This window comes from Rhopalosiphum maidis, chromosome 4 (genome assembly GCF_003676215.2).
Source record: "Rhopalosiphum maidis isolate BTI-1 chromosome 4, ASM367621v3, whole genome shotgun sequence".
Taxonomy (NCBI): Eukaryota; Metazoa; Arthropoda; class Insecta; order Hemiptera; family Aphididae; genus Rhopalosiphum; species Rhopalosiphum maidis.
In genome coordinates this window covers 13566262-13588591 of record NC_040880.1, presented here as the reverse complement: position 1 = coordinate 13588591, position 22330 = coordinate 13566262, and the positions used below count along the sequence as shown (strand labels likewise).

Below are 22330 nucleotides of genomic sequence, written 5' to 3'. Positions count from 1 at the left end.
TATAATCTGATAAACATTGTTTTTTTTTTTTTAATTAAAAATTGTTTATGCATAACAAAATTGCAAATCACATTGTAATAAGCAACACACATTTTGTTAAATATATAGTTTCTAAATAATCTTTACACTAAAACAACTCATTGACTGTATATATATTATTTTTTTAAAAAAGCTAGCTGCTTACTAATAAGTATAATTTCAATCTAGTTTTAATATTTTTTCATTCTCATTCACATAGCAATGGTTGCTAGAAGCACTGTGATGTCATCTGGCTTTCCACCTTTAAAAAATAAAAAAATTACTAAAATAAAATCAACTAGTTTACTAACAACTAATGACTAATAATTAATAATATGAAAATTCAACATAAAAATTATTTTAAAAATCTTAGATCTTTATAACACAATGTACATATGTATACACTAATATTATTGAATAAAAAAGTGCTAACCAGTGAGTTAGCAAAATCAGTAATTTAAATGAAATTTATATTATAATTATTAAAAATGTATTAAATACGAAAAATTAAAATTACATTCCTATAAAGTAGGTAGTCAAATTTAAAAAAGTAATATTTTCCCAAATAAATATTAGGTATAACTAATGAATGCAAACAAAGGGCAAATATAAGACTTTTTACTCAAGGACCACGATCTACAGACACATAGTTATCAACTCAGTTCCAGGTTCTAGCTTAATATATTATACAAATACTATTTAATAATATTAACATACCGACAGTATTGATCCCATTAGCTTGAGCAGAAAGTGCAAACGGTGATAAGAAAGACCTATCAAATGCTAATATTCTAGCCATCCATGCAATTGTGTTAGCAGCACATTGCAATTTAGTAGGATCACGAACACCTTCAACTTTACTTAATTCTTTTAACAACAAATGGTCAGGAACATTATCAAAAACTCCATCAGTGGCTAAAAGAATGACATCTCCATTTTCAACAGCAAAATCTGAAGTATCAGCCGAGTCTGGACTGTCACTTAGTACTTGGCCACTATGATCAGGAGGTGGAACTGATAATTGATAGGGAGTGTTAAAATAGTGTTGTTGTTCTTCAGAACGATGAACAACGTGTCCTCCACGAACTACCATAAAACCACTATCACCAATATTGGCTGTATAAATACTGGAGGTTTCTTTATTTAGCACCACTACACATGCTGTACTACTTCCTGTAAATTAAAAAAATGAATAGTTATAATAATGAACAATTTGATAATTAGTGTAGTATATAAATGTTTCATTGTTTTGTATTTTGGTTCTTAGATTTTAAAAGTATTCATGAATACTGTTTTTTACAGTTAATATTATTCATTGGCTATTATACAAATAATGAAAAAAAGTGGTATTCTAATAAACTGCATTATATGTGAAACACATACTTCCACAGCCCAAAAACCTGCGGCTAAAAACCAGTGGCGGCTCTAGGGAAGCCCCCCCAAAATCCAAAAAAAAAAAGACGAATTTAATAATAATATAATATGTATAATATATGATACGCTTATATTGTTAAGGTTTATAATATTATATTATATTAGTTTACTAGATATCATTTAATTGTAAATTCTCGTTAGTCGTTATCTTATATTTTCGCGTAGTACACTACTTAGTATGTAGTATTGTAGTATGAAAATGGTTTTCCAATAGAAACTCTCGGATTTTCTATATATATTTCTAATTTGGTTGATTTCTTATTGATTATATGTTTGACCGTTTGAAAACTGTCGTATTCAGACGTTCCGATTAATATCATTTTAAAATGTTTCAATTTTGGTAGCTTCATTTTACCACAGCCATTTTACACGAGCAGACGACCATAATAGTTACCATTGTAAAAATTTAACCTCCGGGTTGCAATTTGCATTGTAATGATACGTATTACTTCAGCATATTAAATTTAAAATTATTTGATTAATTTCTTTACTTTAAACACTTTATTTCATTTCAATAAGTGTTTACTATACTATAACTATTAACTTTAGAATTTAGATTATTAATTAACAAAAAAAAAAAAATGTTTTTATAATTAATGTTTTCAATGATAATAATAAACCATATAGGTTATATACAATAAACAACAATTGTGAACGGAATGAACGGAGACGGAATTAAGTTTCTATTATTAGTATGGTGTTTTGACAAATTTTATAATAATTCTAACTTCAAATGCTAAACAATATAGTGCATATTATGTATTTTAAAGATTTTTTAACTACTGTAGACCATTTTACCTGCGTTAAACAATAGTTTTTGGTAATATAATAAATTAAATATATTTTTATTTTTAACATTAGGCATAATAGATGTAAATTTAAGTAAAACACCAATAACTGTAAATATTTTAAATCTCACTTTAATGAACAATATTAAAATAGCATTCCAATTCCTAATAGGTATTTTTATATTTTTGAAGTTTTAGTCAAATTGTGTCAAACAAAAATAAAAAATTTATTTATTTTTAAATAAAAAAAAATCATAATTTGATCTCAGTTTAGAAAAAACGTTAAAAGCAATAAATAATTATAACCTAACCTAACCTCGCTCTCATGCACAGTCGTCGAGACATATCTATAGATATAGATAAAGTTATAGATAGATTTGCTAAAAATAAAGATCGAAAATTAGAATTCGTTTTATAAAATGTAATTATTATGTATATATTTATTTTGTATAATATTTTATACTAATGACTAATGTGGGTAATATATAACACAAATTTTAATAAAAGTATTATAAAATAATTTTTTTTTAAATTGTGTGATGTTTATGCCCCCCCACAATCAAACTCGAGAGCCGCCACTGCAAAGAACAAGGCTGGATTCAGACATTTAGTGGCCCAACAAAAATATTTTACCTGTCTTTAATATATAAATGATCATTAGCACAACTAGGTCTACAATATTAGGATGGCTATAGCCCTACAAATAAATACCTAATTTAATTTACTTACTTTCATGTTTTTCAAAAAACTAGGACTGTCTGGTTTATTTTCATTTTCAATAGTTACAACTGTACGAGTATGACTAAATAATTTATTTTTGATATATTAAAAATACTAAAAATGTTTTTTTTGTCCATTTTTAATCACCAAAATAAAATTAAAAATATTGGATAGTGATCGCTGCAATGCCGCTGGCCGCTGCCGTGTGCACGCTTAATATTTATTGGATAAAATATTATTAAATTATATATTGCAAAATAAACTTTAATATTTATATTTATTCAATTTACTTTTGAATAATTCTGTAACAACGTTGTATACATGTAACTACGTCATATAGCATAGGATGTATCTTACCAGGGGCGTATATTAAAACCCCTCCCACCACAAGAAAAAATCATATCGAGTAACAAGGAAAAAATTGTTTTATTATGTTGCAGTACAATTAGTATAGCTATATTTTGTAAACCCCCCCTGGAATTTTTTTTTTGTATACCTGCCTGTATCTTATTATATTATGCTTAAATTATTATTAAATCTTAAATAATCAAAGAAATTAGGAATCTAAAATACATTTGGAGGGGGTTAAGCCCCCTTAGTTGGGCCAATGCAAATGAAACTTAATATACAATAAATATAAATAATATATTCTGTAAAATTATTAGCCTTTTTCCATGGCTTTTATTATTATTTTATAAGTATTCTAACATTGTATTTATTTTATCTAATTTGTATATATATTTATAATTAATTAAGTGCTGCTAATGTATGACTTCTTAATCAACCCTTTTCATGTCTGTACTTAATCTTAATATATAATCTTATTACATACATTTTTATAAATTAATTTAAGAAAAATGTAAAAAATAAATAATTGTATTATTTTATAATTTGGAATTGCTCATTTGTTATTCTGTGTTATGCCTACCATAACTATAATAACCATACTAAATATGAAAATTATAAAACTTAAAATGTTAGCTTCAGATAAAAAAATATAAAATACAATTGATTTAGTCCTTAATTGAAAACTGTCCCAGATAAAAATAAATTGTTATAACTATATATCACAAACTTTCTTACCTAAAATTGGTTGTTTATTTTCAAGTAACTCGTAATAACTTTGAGCTAATAATTTATTTGGTTCATTTGGTTTAACTTTTCCTAAAGATACAAGTCTTTCACACGTTGTCATGAGAAAACTTGAAAATTCGCCTGGATCTATGCCATAGTGGCGCCAACCTCCAACACCATCAGCTACACCTATTAAATAATATAAAAATAATCAAATATTTAGTGTATTAAAATGTGTTAGAAAGCAATAACAATATGTTAAATGTTAAAATACACTTTATTTCTTCATGTCAATAATATCATTCTTGAAAGCATTATTTTTATGCTGTAATCCAAATGGTAACATAAAATTGCTAATTGCTAATAGACAATAGTACATAATAGTATGTTTCAGTAAAAAAAAAAATACCTAGTACATCAGTTGCTTTTCCTTTAGCAGAAAACCAAGCATCATCTCCAAATTTTCCTTTAATTGGAGGATGTTTACGTGAAGATTCTTTAGGAAAACCACATACAGCATATAGGAATGAAGGCTCACGTTTCTTATTTACGTGTTCAGAATTTGAAGGTGCCAAATTTGTGAAGCCATTCCATAGAGCACGAGAAATCAGTCTACCAGTAGTAACTATTTGCTGCATTATTTATTCAAACTAAAATTGTCATTGTGCTCACTGATTTTAAGACACAAATACAATTATGGTGCGAAATTTTTAACACAATAAAATTTGATAGTTGAACATTTGTTTATATAGTTAACATGTATTTTTACTTGAACTAAATAATATGTTTATCATGTATAATAACTTTAAAAAAAAACATTCGGCTACTTAGCCTTAATAATTATATTGAGAAATGTCTGAAAAGACCTGCGATTCACCATTTACTTAATGTTATCAATTTTTAAGTCTTATCATTTGAGTTTTTATTAAAATGAACCTTAGACCTTAGACCATCGGCGATAGGCTATAGATAATCATATTATGGTCGAGGAACAGCCTATGCTCCATGTAATATTTTGTCATAGAATTATGCATTGAGTACGAATATGCTGCTTTTAAAATAATATAGTATAATTAATTAATTAAATTAAATCAAATTAATATGGGTATTGGGTAGTATTATAGACCTTAATAATTTCTTATACTATAATAGTACATATCTATAGCTATAGTTAATACCTACTTATTTTTGTTTATAAATTCATTGTCCTGCTAAACCCTCAAATATCAGACCAATTCAGGCGTTTCAATCATTGCGCTGAGGCTACTAACCCACGCATCCCACACCCCGTAATACGTTTCAAACCATCCTTTACACAACAACCTAAAAATAAGTACTACCACCCAATTAACTAAAATAACGTATAAACGCTTCCACCAAAATCTAAGCATATAGGTATAATTAGATGATATATGTTATGATCAGTGCTGTATTCAGACATTTTGCACCCAGGTGCAAAAAAAAAAAATTGGTGCTCCCTTAAAAGGCCTATCTACGGATTACCCAATAATAAAATTATATTTTTAATTATAACTCAATTTGTTGGTAAATAGGGAAATAAACAAATGAGACGTGTCTAAGTCACAATACTCACACTATTAGTTCATACCTAAATAATAAATATAATATTAATAAAATACTTTGGTTATTTGTTTGTAATTTGTATCATTATATTGTGCATTTGTACCTACTAAATACTAATTACTTGATTGATAATACAATTCAAATACAAATTCAATTTTAATTTATCTACATTAATTTTATCAAGTTTTTATTTGTAGTTGGTTTATTATAGTTTAAGATTTTAAATATTTTCAGTGTCGTGGAAAGAAATACTTAAGCGGTCCCCACGACTTTTACTGGAAAAAAAAAAAGGTTTTAAATATTTTAAACTATTTATTTTTGCACATTTTATTATTTTTATCTTTATGGTGTAAAGCAGAGAGGTCTGATTCATAGGTCTATGAATACATAGGTAGTTATATTGTAACTTATAAGTTGTAAGTATAATTTATGTTACATAGTGTACCTATATTGACTTTTAACTGTTGAGGGTTTTTACGAAACAAGTCTTGATTTTTTTTACATTTGTCATGATAAAATAAATTTATTTTGTCACGAAATTTGTTAATAACACAATTTTTTTGTCAAAGTTTGCTTCCAATTTTGACAACCATTCGATAACACACGATACCCAGTAGTAACACCCTATAAAATGACAATAATATAACAATGAAAAGTTTTAAAAATTGAATAATGTTATCTGGTAGCGATGTTCAGCACTTATTCTGCTCGCCCACTAAAGAAGATCTCTATACCATTGTCTTTTTAGTCTAAGGCGCGGGTTATCAGTGAGTATGTTCGTTGATTATTTAGAGATTATAGTGGATTTGTGTGTTGTTAATGTTTATTGTAAAATCTGGTGTAGAATAATTTGGAGATTTGGTTAATATTTAGGACTTTAAGATCTTTACGGAGATTGTTATTGGTTAAGTACCAAGGTGCAGATGAAACTAGGTGAACTAGGCGAAGGCATATTGATTGAAACGCTTGGATTATACGGGTGTTAGAAGGTTAGCGGCGCTCCATAATTGAACGACGTAGGTCCATAATTGCTTGAATACAGAGTAAGGACTTTTAAATTAATAATTTGGTATTTTTATTAATTTTAGATTTCAGTAGTGGTCTAAGAAAGTGGAAACGGGTATTAAGGGCTTTTAGTTTTGCTTTTAGGAGAGGATTCCAAGTTAATTTATTGTCGAGGATGAGACCCGGCGCATCCTAAACGGTTCTCGTCCATTATTTGCTTATTCCAAAACGGCTCCCGTCGAAAAAAATTCCTAAACTGCTAACGGTAATACACTAATACCGGTATACCAATTTGAGCTCCTCTAAGTAACTAGTATGTGTAACCGAATTAATTTTACGATTTTTTATTTCAAAAACAACAATTATTAATTTTGTTATCTATTTAGTACCTATATTGAATAAATTATGCATGTGGATTGTTATTATTTTTTTATTTTTTACCGTAACATGTAGGACGTTTTACTATCGAGCACTGTGTACCGATAAATCGTATTTTTAAATTTAAAATGTACAAAACTGAATACTGAAAAAATAAGATATATTGATAATATTGAAAATACCAAAACATTAAACATAATTTTTGGTATTCAGACAATTGACACCCGACGGTTTTGCCGATATCGGACTTTTTGCACCCGATATTTTAGAACACGGACAATTGATACCGAGCGATTACGATTACGATAATCGTGAATGGGTAAGTACCTATAGGTATTAGGCAATAGTTATTAGTTACTAGTTAGCGTTTGTAGTAGTGTAGTCTATACTCAGTTTTATTAAACGTATCCTACGTAATTAAACATTAAATTTGAATATTATCTTTTATTTTTATTACCAATTATTTATATTTATCAGTGGCGTAGCTAAAATTTCTAAAGGGGGGGGGGGCAACAAAAAAATCTTAAAAAATTAAATTTGTACTGTTTTCATTAAAAAAAATAATTGAGATAATTCGTATACTTATTATATGACCACATGATACTAAATACATCCGGCTGACATTAATTATATATTTAACAATTTTGTATTTATAATAATTTATTTCAAACAACTTAATAAATATAAGGTAAATATTTTTAATATTATGTCCAATCTTCAACTTTTATCCTCCTAGGAGATTTATTTATAAATGCAGTCATGATTTCTTTTTCTACGTTTTCATATTCCAATTCATCTTTGTTTATTGTAGCTAAGGCCAAACCGTTCAACCTTTTTTCATTCATTGTAGCTCTTAAATATGTTTTCAGTCTTTTTAGAACTGAAAATTTACGTTCTGGAGTAGCGCAGTGGCGGTTTTGGGGGTGAGGCAAGTGAGGCGACGCCTTATCTAAAATTTTGTGGTAAATATAAAATAATTCTCAAAATGTGAACTTCTTGGTTCACTAATAGAACATATTTCGTTAATAATTTTTAACGTATTTATGACTTTGTTTGAGAAAAAATGCTTCTTCGTTTCACTTTAATTTGAATTATTATTTATTATTTTATTGTACCTATCATTTCGTGTATATTATCAAAAATATCGATAAGCCGATAAGAAATGCACGAAACAATTAGTACGTAAACGTCGTAAATGAACGACGGTATTTCAGCGTATTTCAAATGATATCAGAGAGGCACCGTTTTACGCCGCCTCTGATTTTGTACTTGTGTACACAAATTACACACACAACGCGTATGTACGCGAATGCACGCGACTGGTTAATTTAAGTAGAACTACGCATGCGCAATAATCATAGTGAGGCACGTTTTGTCATCGCCTCTGCGTACTGAAAATAGATTTACTATTATAGTCAGTGTCAACCCGCAGCCACAGCTTATGGTACTGCGGCAGTGCGGCACGTTCAACAAAAAAATAAACAATTGTTATTGTTGTAATATATATGTGTATGTCACTATATATAATTAAAATTATATTATATTATAGCTATTTTTATATTTTTGAATTCATTCTTACTGTTTAATTTTTTTTATGATAGTTTGGGAGGGGGGTTATACATAATTCGCCTCACTAAAAAAATACAACCAAAACCGCCACTGGAGTAGCGGATGTTACAGGCAGAGTAGCAAATAATTAAAGAATCTTCTTTATACTTTGGAAAAAGCTCTGTGCAGTGTTGAATAGCTTCTACAGCAGTCTCTGGTAATTATTTTCTCAATTGCCATTGATTTCTCCACATGAATAACTCAGTTTTCAAACATGTATTCATACTAACTAAAAAGTCATCCTCGTAAATAGAAGCAGCAGCTAAGATTGCTTGGTGATCATTATGTGACAAATTAGATGGTATGAGTCCTTCTAGTGGTACAATTGTTTCTAGTCTTTTATCAAATCTTGAATGCAAATGCAAGATTAAATTATCAAGAAATGGTATAAATATTACTATTTATATTCCTCTGCGTCTTTGGCATTAACGTTGCTTCGATTTGGGGGGGGGGTGCAGGGGGGATGGAGCACCCCAACTAATTTTTCAGAAATTTTAGTGTATCCCTACTTTTATTTTTAAGGGGAACGCAGGGGACACTTCATCATTCTGAATTTTTATCAAAATGCATGTGATAACATCATAATAATTTTTCTTACCATAGATTTAATAATTATTAAGATATTTATTATTTATGTTTAACTAATCATCTTAAATCATCACTACAAATTGTGCCACAAAATATTTGTTCCACATTATATTTATTCCAACTACTATTGCATCCTAGAATATACGTCTTATGTAGATTATTGAATTATTTAAATAAATAGTTAAAATGAATTGGTTTTTATTTAGTTACTTTTGAGTTTTTTATTATATTAGTTATAATCTTATAACTAAAATATACAATATAATATTTACAGTATTTTTTTTTTAGTTTTTTTGATTATTTATTAATATTTTTCATATGATTTAAAGAGGAGTCCTTTACCGCTTAGTAACGTTTAACAAGTGATGGGGACGCTCTTTTTTTAAAAGTTAACAGAGTCCCCCTACTTTAATTTTGCCAAGTCGAGAACTGGTGATAATGAATAAAATTTCTACTTTTTTTATACTCTATGGACGTACTGATATAAAAACAATAATAAAAAAACACGGCCTATGGGGGGGGGGTCATGGACCCTCTGACCCACCCCCTGACTACGCCACTGATATTTATATTAATTAATATTTACAAAATTGTTTATTTTTTCATTTTATTAGAATAAACTTTTGAATTATATTATTATATTATACGATTATACGCCAAGTTATTATCAATTTTAATTTTAATAGATTCGTATATAGATATATGTATTTAGAAATATTAACATAGGTACAATCACACGATATCTTAGGAACAACAATATCAAAATTTATTTGTAACTAAATACATTTCCACAAGCAATGAATTTTATTTTATTTATAAATAAGTTAATTAAATTAAAAGTAAAAAAAAAAAAGTTTATACCTATAATAAAAAAAAAAAATTGTCATTATTTTTGTAATTCCGTTATATTTTTGTTGGTTATACAAAAATACAGGTACTGGTATAGTAGACCCCCGCCAAGAAAATAATCCCTCCGTGTCAACTAAACCTGTGTGGCAGGTGGATTATTTTCTTGGGGGGGTCTAGGTTAGTAGACCAGTACCAAAATATAATAATATAATATGTGTATAAACATTTTTAAATTTTTAAATATTTAAAATAAATATTAATTTTTGGACTTTTTGTCCTACCCTAAAAATGTGCTCGGACCTTTTGTCCGACTAGAAAAACTAAATCCGAACTTTTTTAAAACGAACTTTTTGTTCCCAGACTTTTCGTCCGCGATTCGTAAGGCGCAGGCAGAAATTCTTTAAGTTTCAAAAGTAGGCCATCAAACCAGATTTTATCGAACGCTTGTGTAACGTCGAGAAAGACGGCTGCATAGTAATCAGAGCCGGCGAAATCAATGGGCGACCTGGGCGCCAGCATGGAAAGGGTGCCAAACTGATGTCTAATGTCTAATGTCGTTTTAAATGAAGATGCAATTGTCTTATATTTGCAGTGCTGGACTGGCTTGGCGGGACACCAGGACAAATCCCGGTGGCCCGTTACAATAATAGATTAAAATAAATGGCCTAATAATATTTTTATATTACTATTAGTAATGTTTTTCTCTAGAGAAGCTAAATAGTGTCAACTACTCTGTGGAGTTTGTAAATTGTAGAGTGATTGGGTCTGAATCCAAATTGAGTGTCGGGTATAATTTTTGCTATAATAGTCAGTGGAAGAGACTATTTAGTAGGATTTTTTTTACCCAACACTGGATAATGTTGGGAGTGAAGTTATAGGGCAGTAGGAAGTTACTTTTTTAGGAGGTTTGTCGGGTTTTGGAATCATTATTATCTCCGAAAATTTCCAAGTTAAGGGCATAGGGCGTGCCCACGCACGCCCTGTGATTTTTTATAGTTCAAAGCGCCCTATGCCTCAATCTACCTAAATAATTCAATTAATTCAATTTTAGATAATTTTTTTAAAACAAATTTAAAAAAAAATCGAAAAATTCGTGATGATTAATTTAAGATTTAAGCAGGATAAATTTGTCTTGGTTGATGCTATGGCATGCAGATTAAATATGAATATAAATAACTCAAAATACTACAAAAATGTTAACATTTTCCAAGTTTCAGAGGAAGATTTATTTACTGAACTGAAACTTTAAAAAAATTATCAAAATGTTATGCAACTAAATGGTGCTGATAGTGAACTTGTTTATGAATGGATTCATTGGTTGAATAAAACTGGAAATTCTACAGTATATACATACTTGTGTTTTTAAAACTTTAAAAATGTTTACAATCATACCTGTAACTGGCTGTACGCATGAACGTGTTTTTTCAAAATTAACCACAGTAAATAACAAATTTTACAGTATAGAGTCATTATTACTGCTTTTCACAGAACGAGAATTAGTATCGAGTATCGACTATCATTGGTATCGAAAGTAGATTTTAATGCAGTAATATACTAACATATAAATTCAATAATATGGCGGTAATAGACGAATGTCTCATTTCTAAGTACCTACATAAAATACATTTGATTTCTAGCTATGTAATTCATAATTATTATATTTGTTAGATAATCATACTTTATTTTAATTTACTAGTACCTGTTTAGTACATAATTAAAATTATATTACACTAAATATGAAAAAGGGGTTCTAAAATGGTTGATCAGACAATTTAGACATCAGAAGGCCGATAATAAATATGGGCACTACTCCATTTTAAAGTCTGCGCACGCCTACGGTAAAAGGGTAATAGGATAAACGCAGCATTGCGTTATAGATATAGGAATATAGATATATACACATGTAATTTTACAAGCATGCAAGTTCGTGGGGGGATACGACACCCTAATCCCCATTCCACTATTATTACGCCACTGATCATCTTCATATACAAATAATAACACAGATAAAATGTAAAGTTCATACAATATAAATTTTTTTAAGTGGGTTTCTTTTTAGGAATTCCACAGTAAATATATAAAAAAAAATTATGTCTTGAGTAGACTCTAATGATAGGGAGGATATATAAAAAAAAAACATATCACCACCTTAGTTATGCCCAAGTCTTCGATTATTAATGTTGTGTGTTAATAATTATCATTATTCATGGTATTTATCAAGGTTTATAATCTATAAACCTTGGGTATTTACCAACTATTATAAGTTGACCACTGATAACAGTTTGTTTTGAACTATCCATTTTATCCTCTTACACAGACTCCCAAGGTTTATCTATAAACCTTGCCAGTGGCCGGTGTTCAGTGTTTTTTATTTTATCAGGTATCACAAAGTTACAAAACTCATGACATGTTATGTGACAAAACCAACTACTTTATCATGTAAATAATAATAACAATTTAATTTTTTCATGTTTATTTGATTATTTCATCGAGTGCTCTGTTACAGTATAAGTGAATAAATTGTTTTTAAACTTTTTAAGTCTTATGCCATAGTGCTCATATTTTCTATGATTAGTGTTACTTTATAATATTTCGATATCGGTATTTGAGTGTTTCACGATTTTATATTATAGTAACACTATACTTATAAAGTAATAAGTAATTACTAGTTAAATACTTGGAATCTGTGGTTCTTTGGAGTGTGTTTACTTGTCTTGGAATTTTATACTTTTACTAAACAATGACTTTGGTGGATTTTAATAATGTTGTATTACCAGGCAATGACGTCTCCAATATAATTCTCAAAGGAGACACTTTTAAAAGAAGTGAAAAAACCATTGGTCCTGGATTGAAGAGTGTCAACAACAAAATAATCGTATGTAATGGTGGAGTATTGAGAAGTAAAGATGACAAATATTTTTGGATAGAATATTTAAAAAAAAAATACTCACCTGCTAAGGATGATGTTGTAGTGGGAATAGTGGCTGCTAAAACATCTGAAATGTATAAAGTCGATATTGGAGCTTCTGAACTAGCTACTCTTCCATACTTAGCATTTACAAATGCTACCAAAAAAAATAGACCTGATATTAAAGTGGGGAATGTTGTAGCTGCTAAGATTAAAGTGGCAACACCATTTATGGAATCTGAGATCAGTTGTGTAGAATATGCCAATAGCATTATTTTAGGTCAGTTAGAAAACGGTTTTTTGTTTAATGTTAGTTTAAATTATGCATTGAGACTAAGGAAATCAAATTCAAAATTACTTTACCATCTTGGACTGATGGTTCCCTATGAAATTGTCATTGGAGCAAATGGAAAAATTTGGATCAATAGTGCGTCAATACGTACAACCATCGCTATAGGAAATGCTATACTGAAGGCAGAACATCTAGAAGAAGAAGATATTCCACAGTTAGTGAAAAATTTTAATAAAAGTTTAAATGTTTAAAAATGTATTTATTTACTATTTTTTATTGTAAATTAACCATTTGATCAATAAAAGATTTTTTTTAAAAGATTTAAGAGCTATTTATATTATAGGCAAAATCTGAAGACTTGTAAACAATTTGATATTTAATGAATTCAAGAATATGATACTGTGTATAAAATTTTAAATTATTAAGGTAAATTACTAGAATCTAATTTAAAAAAATTATACATTTTTTTTTACGCATAATGTGATATAATGTGACTGGAGTTAGTCTTAAAAGTAAAATTATATTTTTAATGTTTGACTTAGAAACCATATATTGTTGTTTTGTATGTATGGAATATTGGAAAACAATATTGCTATCAAAATCATTGGTTTGAGTGTATCTAATGTTTAATCAATATAAAAAAAATATAACTTAAAAACTATCAAAGTTACCAAACCTACAAACTAATTTGTCAATTTTTAACATTTCTTTTTGATCTACTTTTATTACATTTTTTTTTTAATATAGTATTAATTTTTTATAATTATTTAAAAATGCCTCTCAGTCAAATAAAATATAATAATAATCATGTTGTATTTTTGTTATTAAGATAGGTATTTAAGAGAAGAAAAAACAATAAATTTAATTACTAAATTTAATACAGTAAATTATAAATTAAATTGATTATGAAAAAGCTTAATTGTATACAAAGGTTATGATTGAAAATTATGTACAGATTTGTCAACAATTTGCAGATAAATAGAATCTAAGTATAAAATATAATAGTTATTGATAGTTATTAAACCATTAATTTAACTAATTATAAATAAAATATATTCATTATTTACTAATATATAACTAAATCATTAGTTCAGAACTACCAAAAATAACCAGATATTATAGTGGACAATTTTATAATTTTGCAAATAGTTATTGCATTTAAGGAATTATTATAATTTCACTATAATTAATGGCACTGAACCTGTTCTGATAAACAGGTTTTGGTAGTTTAATTGCCTATAAACCATTTACAGTGGCGTTGTAAAAGGGGATAAGTTTTTTAAGGTATGTTAAGTAGATAATGGGTAATAATTTAATATTTAATACAAATAGTTAAAAATATGACAGTAAATGCCTTTATCAAGTTATAGGTGCATTGGTGGATAATCATATTAGACTAGCTTTTGAAATATTTTAAATTTGTCAAGCCACTGATCAAAAAAATAAATATGATATGAAAAGTTGAATGTTATTTAAGAGACATATAATTTTCATATGGTATAATACAAATTAAAGAAAACATATTTTTAATGAACAAAATAAAAGTTACTTAGATACAATGACTCTTAATATATTAATATAATAACTTAATAAGCCAATATATTAATGATTTTGTAATTATAAAAGAAATGTATTAATAGTAATATAATAAAAAAAAAACATTTCAATCAAGCTGAATTTGGTTATATCTATAAAGTTAAGCATTATACAAAAAATAATTATAATTTAAAATGCTTAATTAAAATAAGAGTATTCTAACAAAATTATACATCGTCATAAACGAAAAGCAAGTATTCAAATAAAATAATATTTTATTTTTAACCTATAACTTTATTAAAAACTAGTAATGAGAAAAATTACACATACCTACAATACATAAAGAATGGAGCGTTTCTTTATAAATAAAAAATGCAGTGCTACATTTATACAAATAAAACTTGGGAAATTAACTACCTACACTTCTATGATAGACTAGAAAATTAAAACTTCATTGTGGAGATACTGTTTAAAATTAGCAAAGAATAATGAACATTATATAAATTTGTTGACCAAACAAAAATATTAACGGCAGTCCCAAACTTTTATTGTCTTGTCTACACTACCTGTTATTACAAATGGTTGTGATCTATGGAAATCTAGAAAAAGAAAAAAATTAACTATGAGAAAAAGTAATTGATTATATAACTTACCAACTGTGGTACAAAAGTGTCCATGAGCCAATAGTGTTTTCATATTACGTTTATTAGCCAAATCCCAAATTCTAAGTGTTTTATCATCGCTTGCTGATATAATATATTTACCACCAGGATGAAAAACTAAACCACGCACCCAATTATCATGTCCAATCATAGTAAATAAACATGAACGTGATGCAACATCCCACATCTAATAAAAAATAAATTTAAGAAACATATCATTTTATATAGTAAGTAATACTACTGTACTATTCCTCCACATTAATTATATACAAATATATATTTCTAAAGTAAAAATGATGATGCAATATGAGTTTAAGATTTCATAGAAAGATATAGTAATTTTGTTTGGTAAAACCTCAAACCAAATAAATTCATATATTATGAATACATTAGAATCAGCACAACTAAGTAGGGTACTTACAATAAGTAGTAACTTATTGAAAATTTGGTGAGTTCAGGAGGGGGTAAAAGAGAAAAATGTACTGCACATTTCAAAATGGCAATATTTATAAAAAATCAGTTTTTGAAAAAATTTATACTGTTCTTTTGCATTAATTCAAAAATAAATAATCGTTAATACCTAAAATATATTTTAAAGATATGATTTTCAAAATATTTTAGCTGTTAGAGATTTAGGAGATATAGAAATTTGAAATTCTTTACATTTTTAGTCTTTTATCTGTTAACATGAAAATGAAATAATGAAAATTTCAAAGTTTTTATGATAGCAATTCAATAATATTAAAATACAATTATTATTATTTTTTTTAGATTCTGAACGGAGTAATGAATGTTTTGATTTTACAATGTGTGTGTGTGTGTGTTTTTTTTTTTGTGTCTGTCATTACGTTTTGGAGTAGTAATAATGTTTTGATTTTTTCTTTAAATAACTATAAAAAAAACTCAGCGTCAATATAGAAAAAGCATATGACATTTATTTTTTTACGAAATCGAGTAAAATAACGATATATTACAATTTAAATATAGGTAATAATTAGGGTTAGGATGTTTATGACCTTAAAAACACTAAAAAATGCATGCAACTATGCACAATAAATATCAAAATGTGCCCTAAAAAAATTAAATATATCTTTTTAAAATTAGTTTATTACAAATCCAAAATATATTCTTAATTAATTTACAACTATTTTAATAATTTTAAACTTAAATATAAATTTAATATATACAAATATGAGATTTTTTAAATTAAAAATATAGGAACTTATTTATAATTTTTTTTTTTTACTCAAATAAATTTGTGTGACTACACAGTATTGGAACATTTAAGTTGACATTTTTAGTGAAAATAAAATGCATATACAAAAATAATTCAATAACACAGGCCATGGCACACCATACACTAAACTAGAGATTTTATAATGTAGATAAATAAGTAATAAAGATAAATTAATAATATAAACTACATGTTTTTCTCGTTTTCGTTAGTTGTGAAACCAACAAAACTATGGGTTTATATTACAAATAAGTTATTTTTTTAGTGATAAATGCATTTATTTATAAAAATCCTTAAATATGCAAAAATATGCAAAATAAAATTGAATATATCTGATTCTATGTCATACAAAACAAATTTTTTACTGGATTTGGGGTTTGCAATGTGTACGACTAAAAGAAAAATATGCAAGTCTTAAACATCCTAACCCTAGTAATAATATAATATATCCTACTAATTATCCTAGAATGACAAATCATCTCCGTTCAGAATCGTTTTTTCGTATAGAATGATACCTGTCGTTGCATTTAAATTTAAGGATCAACGTAACCCAGGATAAACCTGGAATTTATAAATCTAGACTGTATAAATGTGGACCATACAAATCTGGACCGCAAGGTTCTGGATGTACATACCTGGATCATACATTTCTAGACCGTGGGGTTCTGGTATACATATCTGGAGCGTATAAACCTGGACCCTACAGTCCAGATTTGTATGATCCACATTTATACGGTCCAGATATGTACGTTCCTGATGATAATGTACATATTTGGACCATAGAATTGTGGATCATACAAATCTGTACTGTAGGGTTCTGGATCACAGAATTGTATGGTCCAGGTTTATACGCTCCAAATATGTAAGTCCAGAACTTTACGGTCCAGGTATGTATGTCCAGAACCCTACAGTCCAGATTTGTACAACCCGGGTTTATAAATTCCAGGTTTATATGTTCCCCCAAATTTAACACATTCATTAGTAACCTACTCATCTCCATCTCTACTATACAGCAAAGCAATATCCACTTGACCACCTTATTTTATTATAAACTTTTGATGTTCTAATTTTGGCAAAATTGAATATTTATTAAAAATATACAATTTTAGATATTGTTAAAATTTAAATATAATATTTATCATAATTTGTGAACTGTTTAAATGTATATTACTATTAACCAAACACAACTAAATTTTCAATATATTTAAACTAATTATAAGCTATTTAAATCTATTTACTGTTGACTTTTAATAACACATTATCTTAAAAATTAACCATAAAAATACGAGGAATACAAATGCAGATCTAAATATAATTCCATAAACCGTCAATTAAGTTATATAAATTTTGTTAAGTAATGAATCCTATTTTTGTTAATGTTAAGATAACCTTGTATTATATTTTTACAATAAATATAAAAATATATATTTTTTATAATAAACTATAAAATATGTATGAAAACCACGGGGTTATGCTTTTTTTTTAACTATAACACAATTATGATCTAAATTACATATTTTTGTGAGGAGAAACAGACTGGATTAAAACAGAATTATGTATCACATACCTTAATTGATTTATCTCTTGATCCAGATATAATAAAAGGACCTTCATAACCATTTTTTTTCTGATCTACTCCAGCTCCTTCATTAATTGCTGATGAAGACGCAGCTGGTGCCCAAGCTATACATTCAACTACATGTTCATGTCCTCGTAAATCAGCCTGTTTTAATGTTTATAACAATTTTTTTTTAAGTTTAATTATATATTATTTGTAAACACTTTAAACTTACTTTACACTGAGTAGCAGAAATTATCCAAACTTTAACAGTATGGTCGTTAGAACAAGAAGCTAAAAATTGACCACAGGGGGAAACTTTGACTTTTCTGACCCATTCACGATGACCAGTAAATGTTTTAACACAGTATCTAAAAATGGTATAATATAAGGATATAACTAAAAATACACATTATTATTAATATATTAATATACATACCCTGTATTTACTTCCCACATTTTAATTGTTTTATCTCTTGAAGAAGAAACTATGAAATCTCCTCCTTTAAGAAAACATACTCCAGACACACTATGTTCATGACCATGCATCGAACGGATACATTCATATGTTTGACTGAAATCCCAAAGTTTTATGGTCATATCAGCACTACAAGAAACTGAAAATAAATTTAAACTAAAATAAAAACATGCTAACAATATATTTTTATTATTAAATAACCTAATAGTTTGCCACTTTCATCAAATGCAATATCTTGAATAGCTTCTGTATGACCTTTTAAAGTTCTCTCATACTCGCCAGTCTCATAATCCCAACTTTTTATAGTAGCGTCTTCACTTGCAGACACAAGAATATTAAAAACAGGATGAAATATAACTTTGATGACAGTCTCTCTATGACCAGTTAAACAGTGTGTTTCAGGGGCTCTTGGTATCCAATCACTTGGAGAACGCAATGCTCTTTTTGGAGCTCCGGAATTAATTTCTTTTTCATACTCAGAAAGTTTGGATTCAAGCTCGCTTACCTAAATATCAATAGGGTGATCACATTTTTATGTAAGTAATAATGAATATTTAAAATACTATTTGGAGTATTAATCACCTTCTTTTGCAGTCTAATTACAGATGTCCATTTTTTTTCAAGTAAACCACCATATTTATTTTCTACTTCACCAGGCATATCTGCATCTTTTTTTAAACCTTCCAAGGCATTGTGATAACTATTGCTACTTAGATAATCAGCAATTGCTTTATTTCTAAAATATAATAATAATATCCAGTTTAAAACATATAACACTATGACTTATAAAAGTAATTTAGATCTGAAGTGTTATATAACTTTTATATGATTCCATCTAAAAATAAGTTAACATTATTACACAAATAACCATATTACAAGCTAAATATGCATATAGATTTAGACAAGAGGTTTGCAGAGTTTAACAAAATTCCTCCATCCCCATAATGTATTACATAATTACATTGTACTGGTATTACATCCATATCTTCATTGTCGTAAATATAAATATAAGCTTTTATAATTTAAAAAGTTGTAGACATTTAAAACCATCTTAAAATAAATGTGCATAAATTGTCATTATTTTTTAAAGCTTTTTTTCAGTTATAATACATTTATAATAAAAGAACTTACAATTCTTCACGTTGTCTTTGTGACAGCACCATTTTCATGACTGTCCAAAAATTTGATTTATTTATAACTATTTAAATTATATTTTCTTCAACCTAAAAAAGGAAAAAATTAATTAAATTATATTAGTAAATTTATTTATAATTATAAAGTAAAAAGAAAAAACTTAAAACGATAAATTATATTATTAATAAAATAGTGCAATACAAAAAAATTAAAAAGCTAATTACTTTTAAGCTTTGAATATATATTATTCCGTACATTACATTTTATCTATTTTATTTTATATATAGTATTTGAACCAAAACATATTCATAATTTGATGTTACACATATTTTAAAACAGTTTCTATACATTTATAAACATGACAATTTTTATACTTATGTAACTTAACAGTAGTATTGATGGGCAGTGAGAATTATTAATATTATAAAAATCATGTATAAATTAATCAATGTTCAAGTAGTTTTTACATTTTACAGTTATGTAGATTATATATTCTAATAATGATTTGATATGTTGATTATTATCAACAATATTTGATACAATAAATACTATATAATTATCAATAAAATGACACATTTAACAATTGAAAATAAAATACCAAATTATAATACAATTATTTTAAATATATTTTGTCAATACTCAATTTTACAAAATGGGAGCAATAAGACATAGTATTTCATACAATACCACTAGCCACTGCAGCTACTATAGAAGTAGTATCCATTTTAGTTGCTTTTTAAAGTATTGATAGCAATACAATTCAAGTGCCCCCTGGCGTCATTTATCAATAATACTGCTATCGCTTATTGAAGTACATATGAATGACTGACCATCAATGTGTTAAGTCAATGTATAGAACAAAGAGTTATTATAATTACCTGCATTGTAAATAATAAAACTAAAGAATAGGTACTAATATACCATAAACAGTATTTATTATTTATATACTAAATTAGATAATTGAATTGATGGAGATTAAACAATTATTTTAACAACTAACTTTATAAACATTTTAAAGTTAAAATAAAAATATTTAATGGAATAGATTATCTAAAACTAAAGAACTTATTATCATTTAATATTAAAAACTCACCTGTTCCAGATGGTAAATGACGAAAATTATTGACATATAACAATATTATATTCTATGACAGAATAATTTCAAATGATTTATCACTTTAAAAAACCTTAAATATTTTATTCAAAATAATTATCTAACTACAGTCATTTAATTAAGAGAATTTCATTTCAAGAAAACGATATTTTTCACTTTATTTAATGTTTGTTGTATTTTGTCATTTTGTGATATAAAACAATATGGCGTCCTCTGATGTAGATATGAATACTGATTTATATTGAGAAAATTCGTAATGATAAGGAAATTGATATGAAATCACATTTAATAAAATTATATATATAATTAAAAATATATTATATTGTATTTTGTTATATTGTTCATAGCTTTATCACCTATGTTTAAAATCTATGATACATACAAAAAACACCATCTAACCCCGATTTTATCTGCATGATTTGAAAGAGACTATGCATAAAAAATATTAAAATGGCGAAAATGTAATTATTAAATGAATATCTACCTGCGTATAATATTTATCTTGATATATAAAAATAATCATCTAATAATTAATTATAAAACTTTTATTTTGAAATATAATTAAAATTTTTCATATTATTATACTTATGTATCAATGCAACTGCCAACACTATACATAAACATTTTCATAAATTAGGTCTGTATCATTCAAAACATCAAAACAGCTATCGAGTGCACTTCGTCATAGAGTAGATAAATGTAATGTATACCTCTATAGTGCCGGATCTTAAAATCTGAGGGCCCTAGTGCAAAACAAAATTTAGGGACCCCAATGAAAAAAAATGTACGTACAGTATTTTACTACAAATAAAATTGCATTATAAATTATAACCATATTATTTTAACATACCTATATGGTAATAATGTAATATAATATTTAATAAATTATTTCTTTAACATAATTATTATTCATTACATAAATATCTATAGGAATACTGTACAAAGCAAATAGCTTACATAATATTATATATAATAAATATAATACGTATACACTGAATATGTTTTAAAATATATTAAATAAAGCAAATAAATCTTTTTCCTTGATTTTGCGTTGGCAAAATTGTCAAATATCTTCTCATTATTTAGAGTTATGTTTCGTTTTTTTTTTTATATTTTAAATTACTATATTAGATAAACGTTCTTGTCGACATGAGTTTCTTTTTATTTTTTTACTTTATCGCCAAAATCTTGATCTAACGCCTGCTTTTTTAAGTATAAATATTGATAAAAAGAAAAAATTACAATATTAAATCTAATTTTCACAAAGTTTTAGCCATTATATTAAGAATATCTTCACTGTAAATACCTATGTGGCTATGTCTCTATGTACATTTAACAATACTAATTCATCTAATCTTTCGTCGCCAG

At 26.9% G+C, this 22330-nt stretch overlaps 3 protein-coding genes across 4 annotated transcripts; 1 reads left to right on the top strand and 2 right to left on the bottom strand.

Annotated features, from left to right (window-relative positions):
• Window positions 1-165: 165 nt before the first annotated feature.
• On the bottom strand, window positions 166-4915 carry LOC113549539 (protein phosphatase PTC7 homolog). Its single transcript, XM_026950893.1, has 4 exons — window positions 4444-4915; window positions 4044-4223; window positions 736-1191; window positions 166-280 (listed from the first exon to the last, which is right to left on the bottom strand). The coding sequence occupies exons 1-4, from the start codon at window positions 4670-4672 to the stop codon at window positions 231-233; spliced, it is 915 nt and encodes a 304-aa protein (XP_026806694.1). The 5' UTR covers window positions 4673-4915; the 3' UTR covers window positions 166-230.
• Window positions 4916-12386: 7471 nt separating this feature from the next.
• On the top strand, window positions 12387-13566 carry LOC113548390 (putative exosome complex component rrp40). Its single transcript, XM_026949248.1, has one exon. It carries the CDS (start codon window positions 12787-12789, stop codon window positions 13495-13497), a length of 711 nt encoding a protein of 236 aa, XP_026805049.1. The 5' UTR covers window positions 12387-12786; the 3' UTR covers window positions 13498-13566.
• Window positions 13567-14952: 1386 nt separating this feature from the next.
• Window positions 14953-21111, bottom strand: LOC113560559 (lissencephaly-1 homolog). Of its 2 annotated transcripts, none has more exons than XM_026966502.1 (9): window positions 20942-21111; window positions 19846-19937; window positions 19297-19450; window positions 18916-19219; window positions 18676-18853; window positions 18472-18607; window positions 18246-18401; window positions 15436-15631; window positions 14953-15381 (listed from the first exon to the last, which is right to left on the bottom strand). In XM_026966502.1, exons 2-9 carry the CDS (start codon window positions 19881-19883, stop codon window positions 15308-15310), a joined length of 1236 nt encoding a protein of 411 aa, XP_026822303.1. In that variant the 5' UTR covers window positions 19884-19937; window positions 20942-21111; the 3' UTR covers window positions 14953-15307. The 2 variants fall into 2 exon arrangements, with proteins under 2 accessions (XP_026822303.1, XP_026822304.1); XM_026966503.1 differs by lacking the exon at window positions 20942-21111 and adding an exon at window positions 20727-20756.
• Between the last annotated feature and the right edge of the window lie 1219 nt (window positions 21112-22330).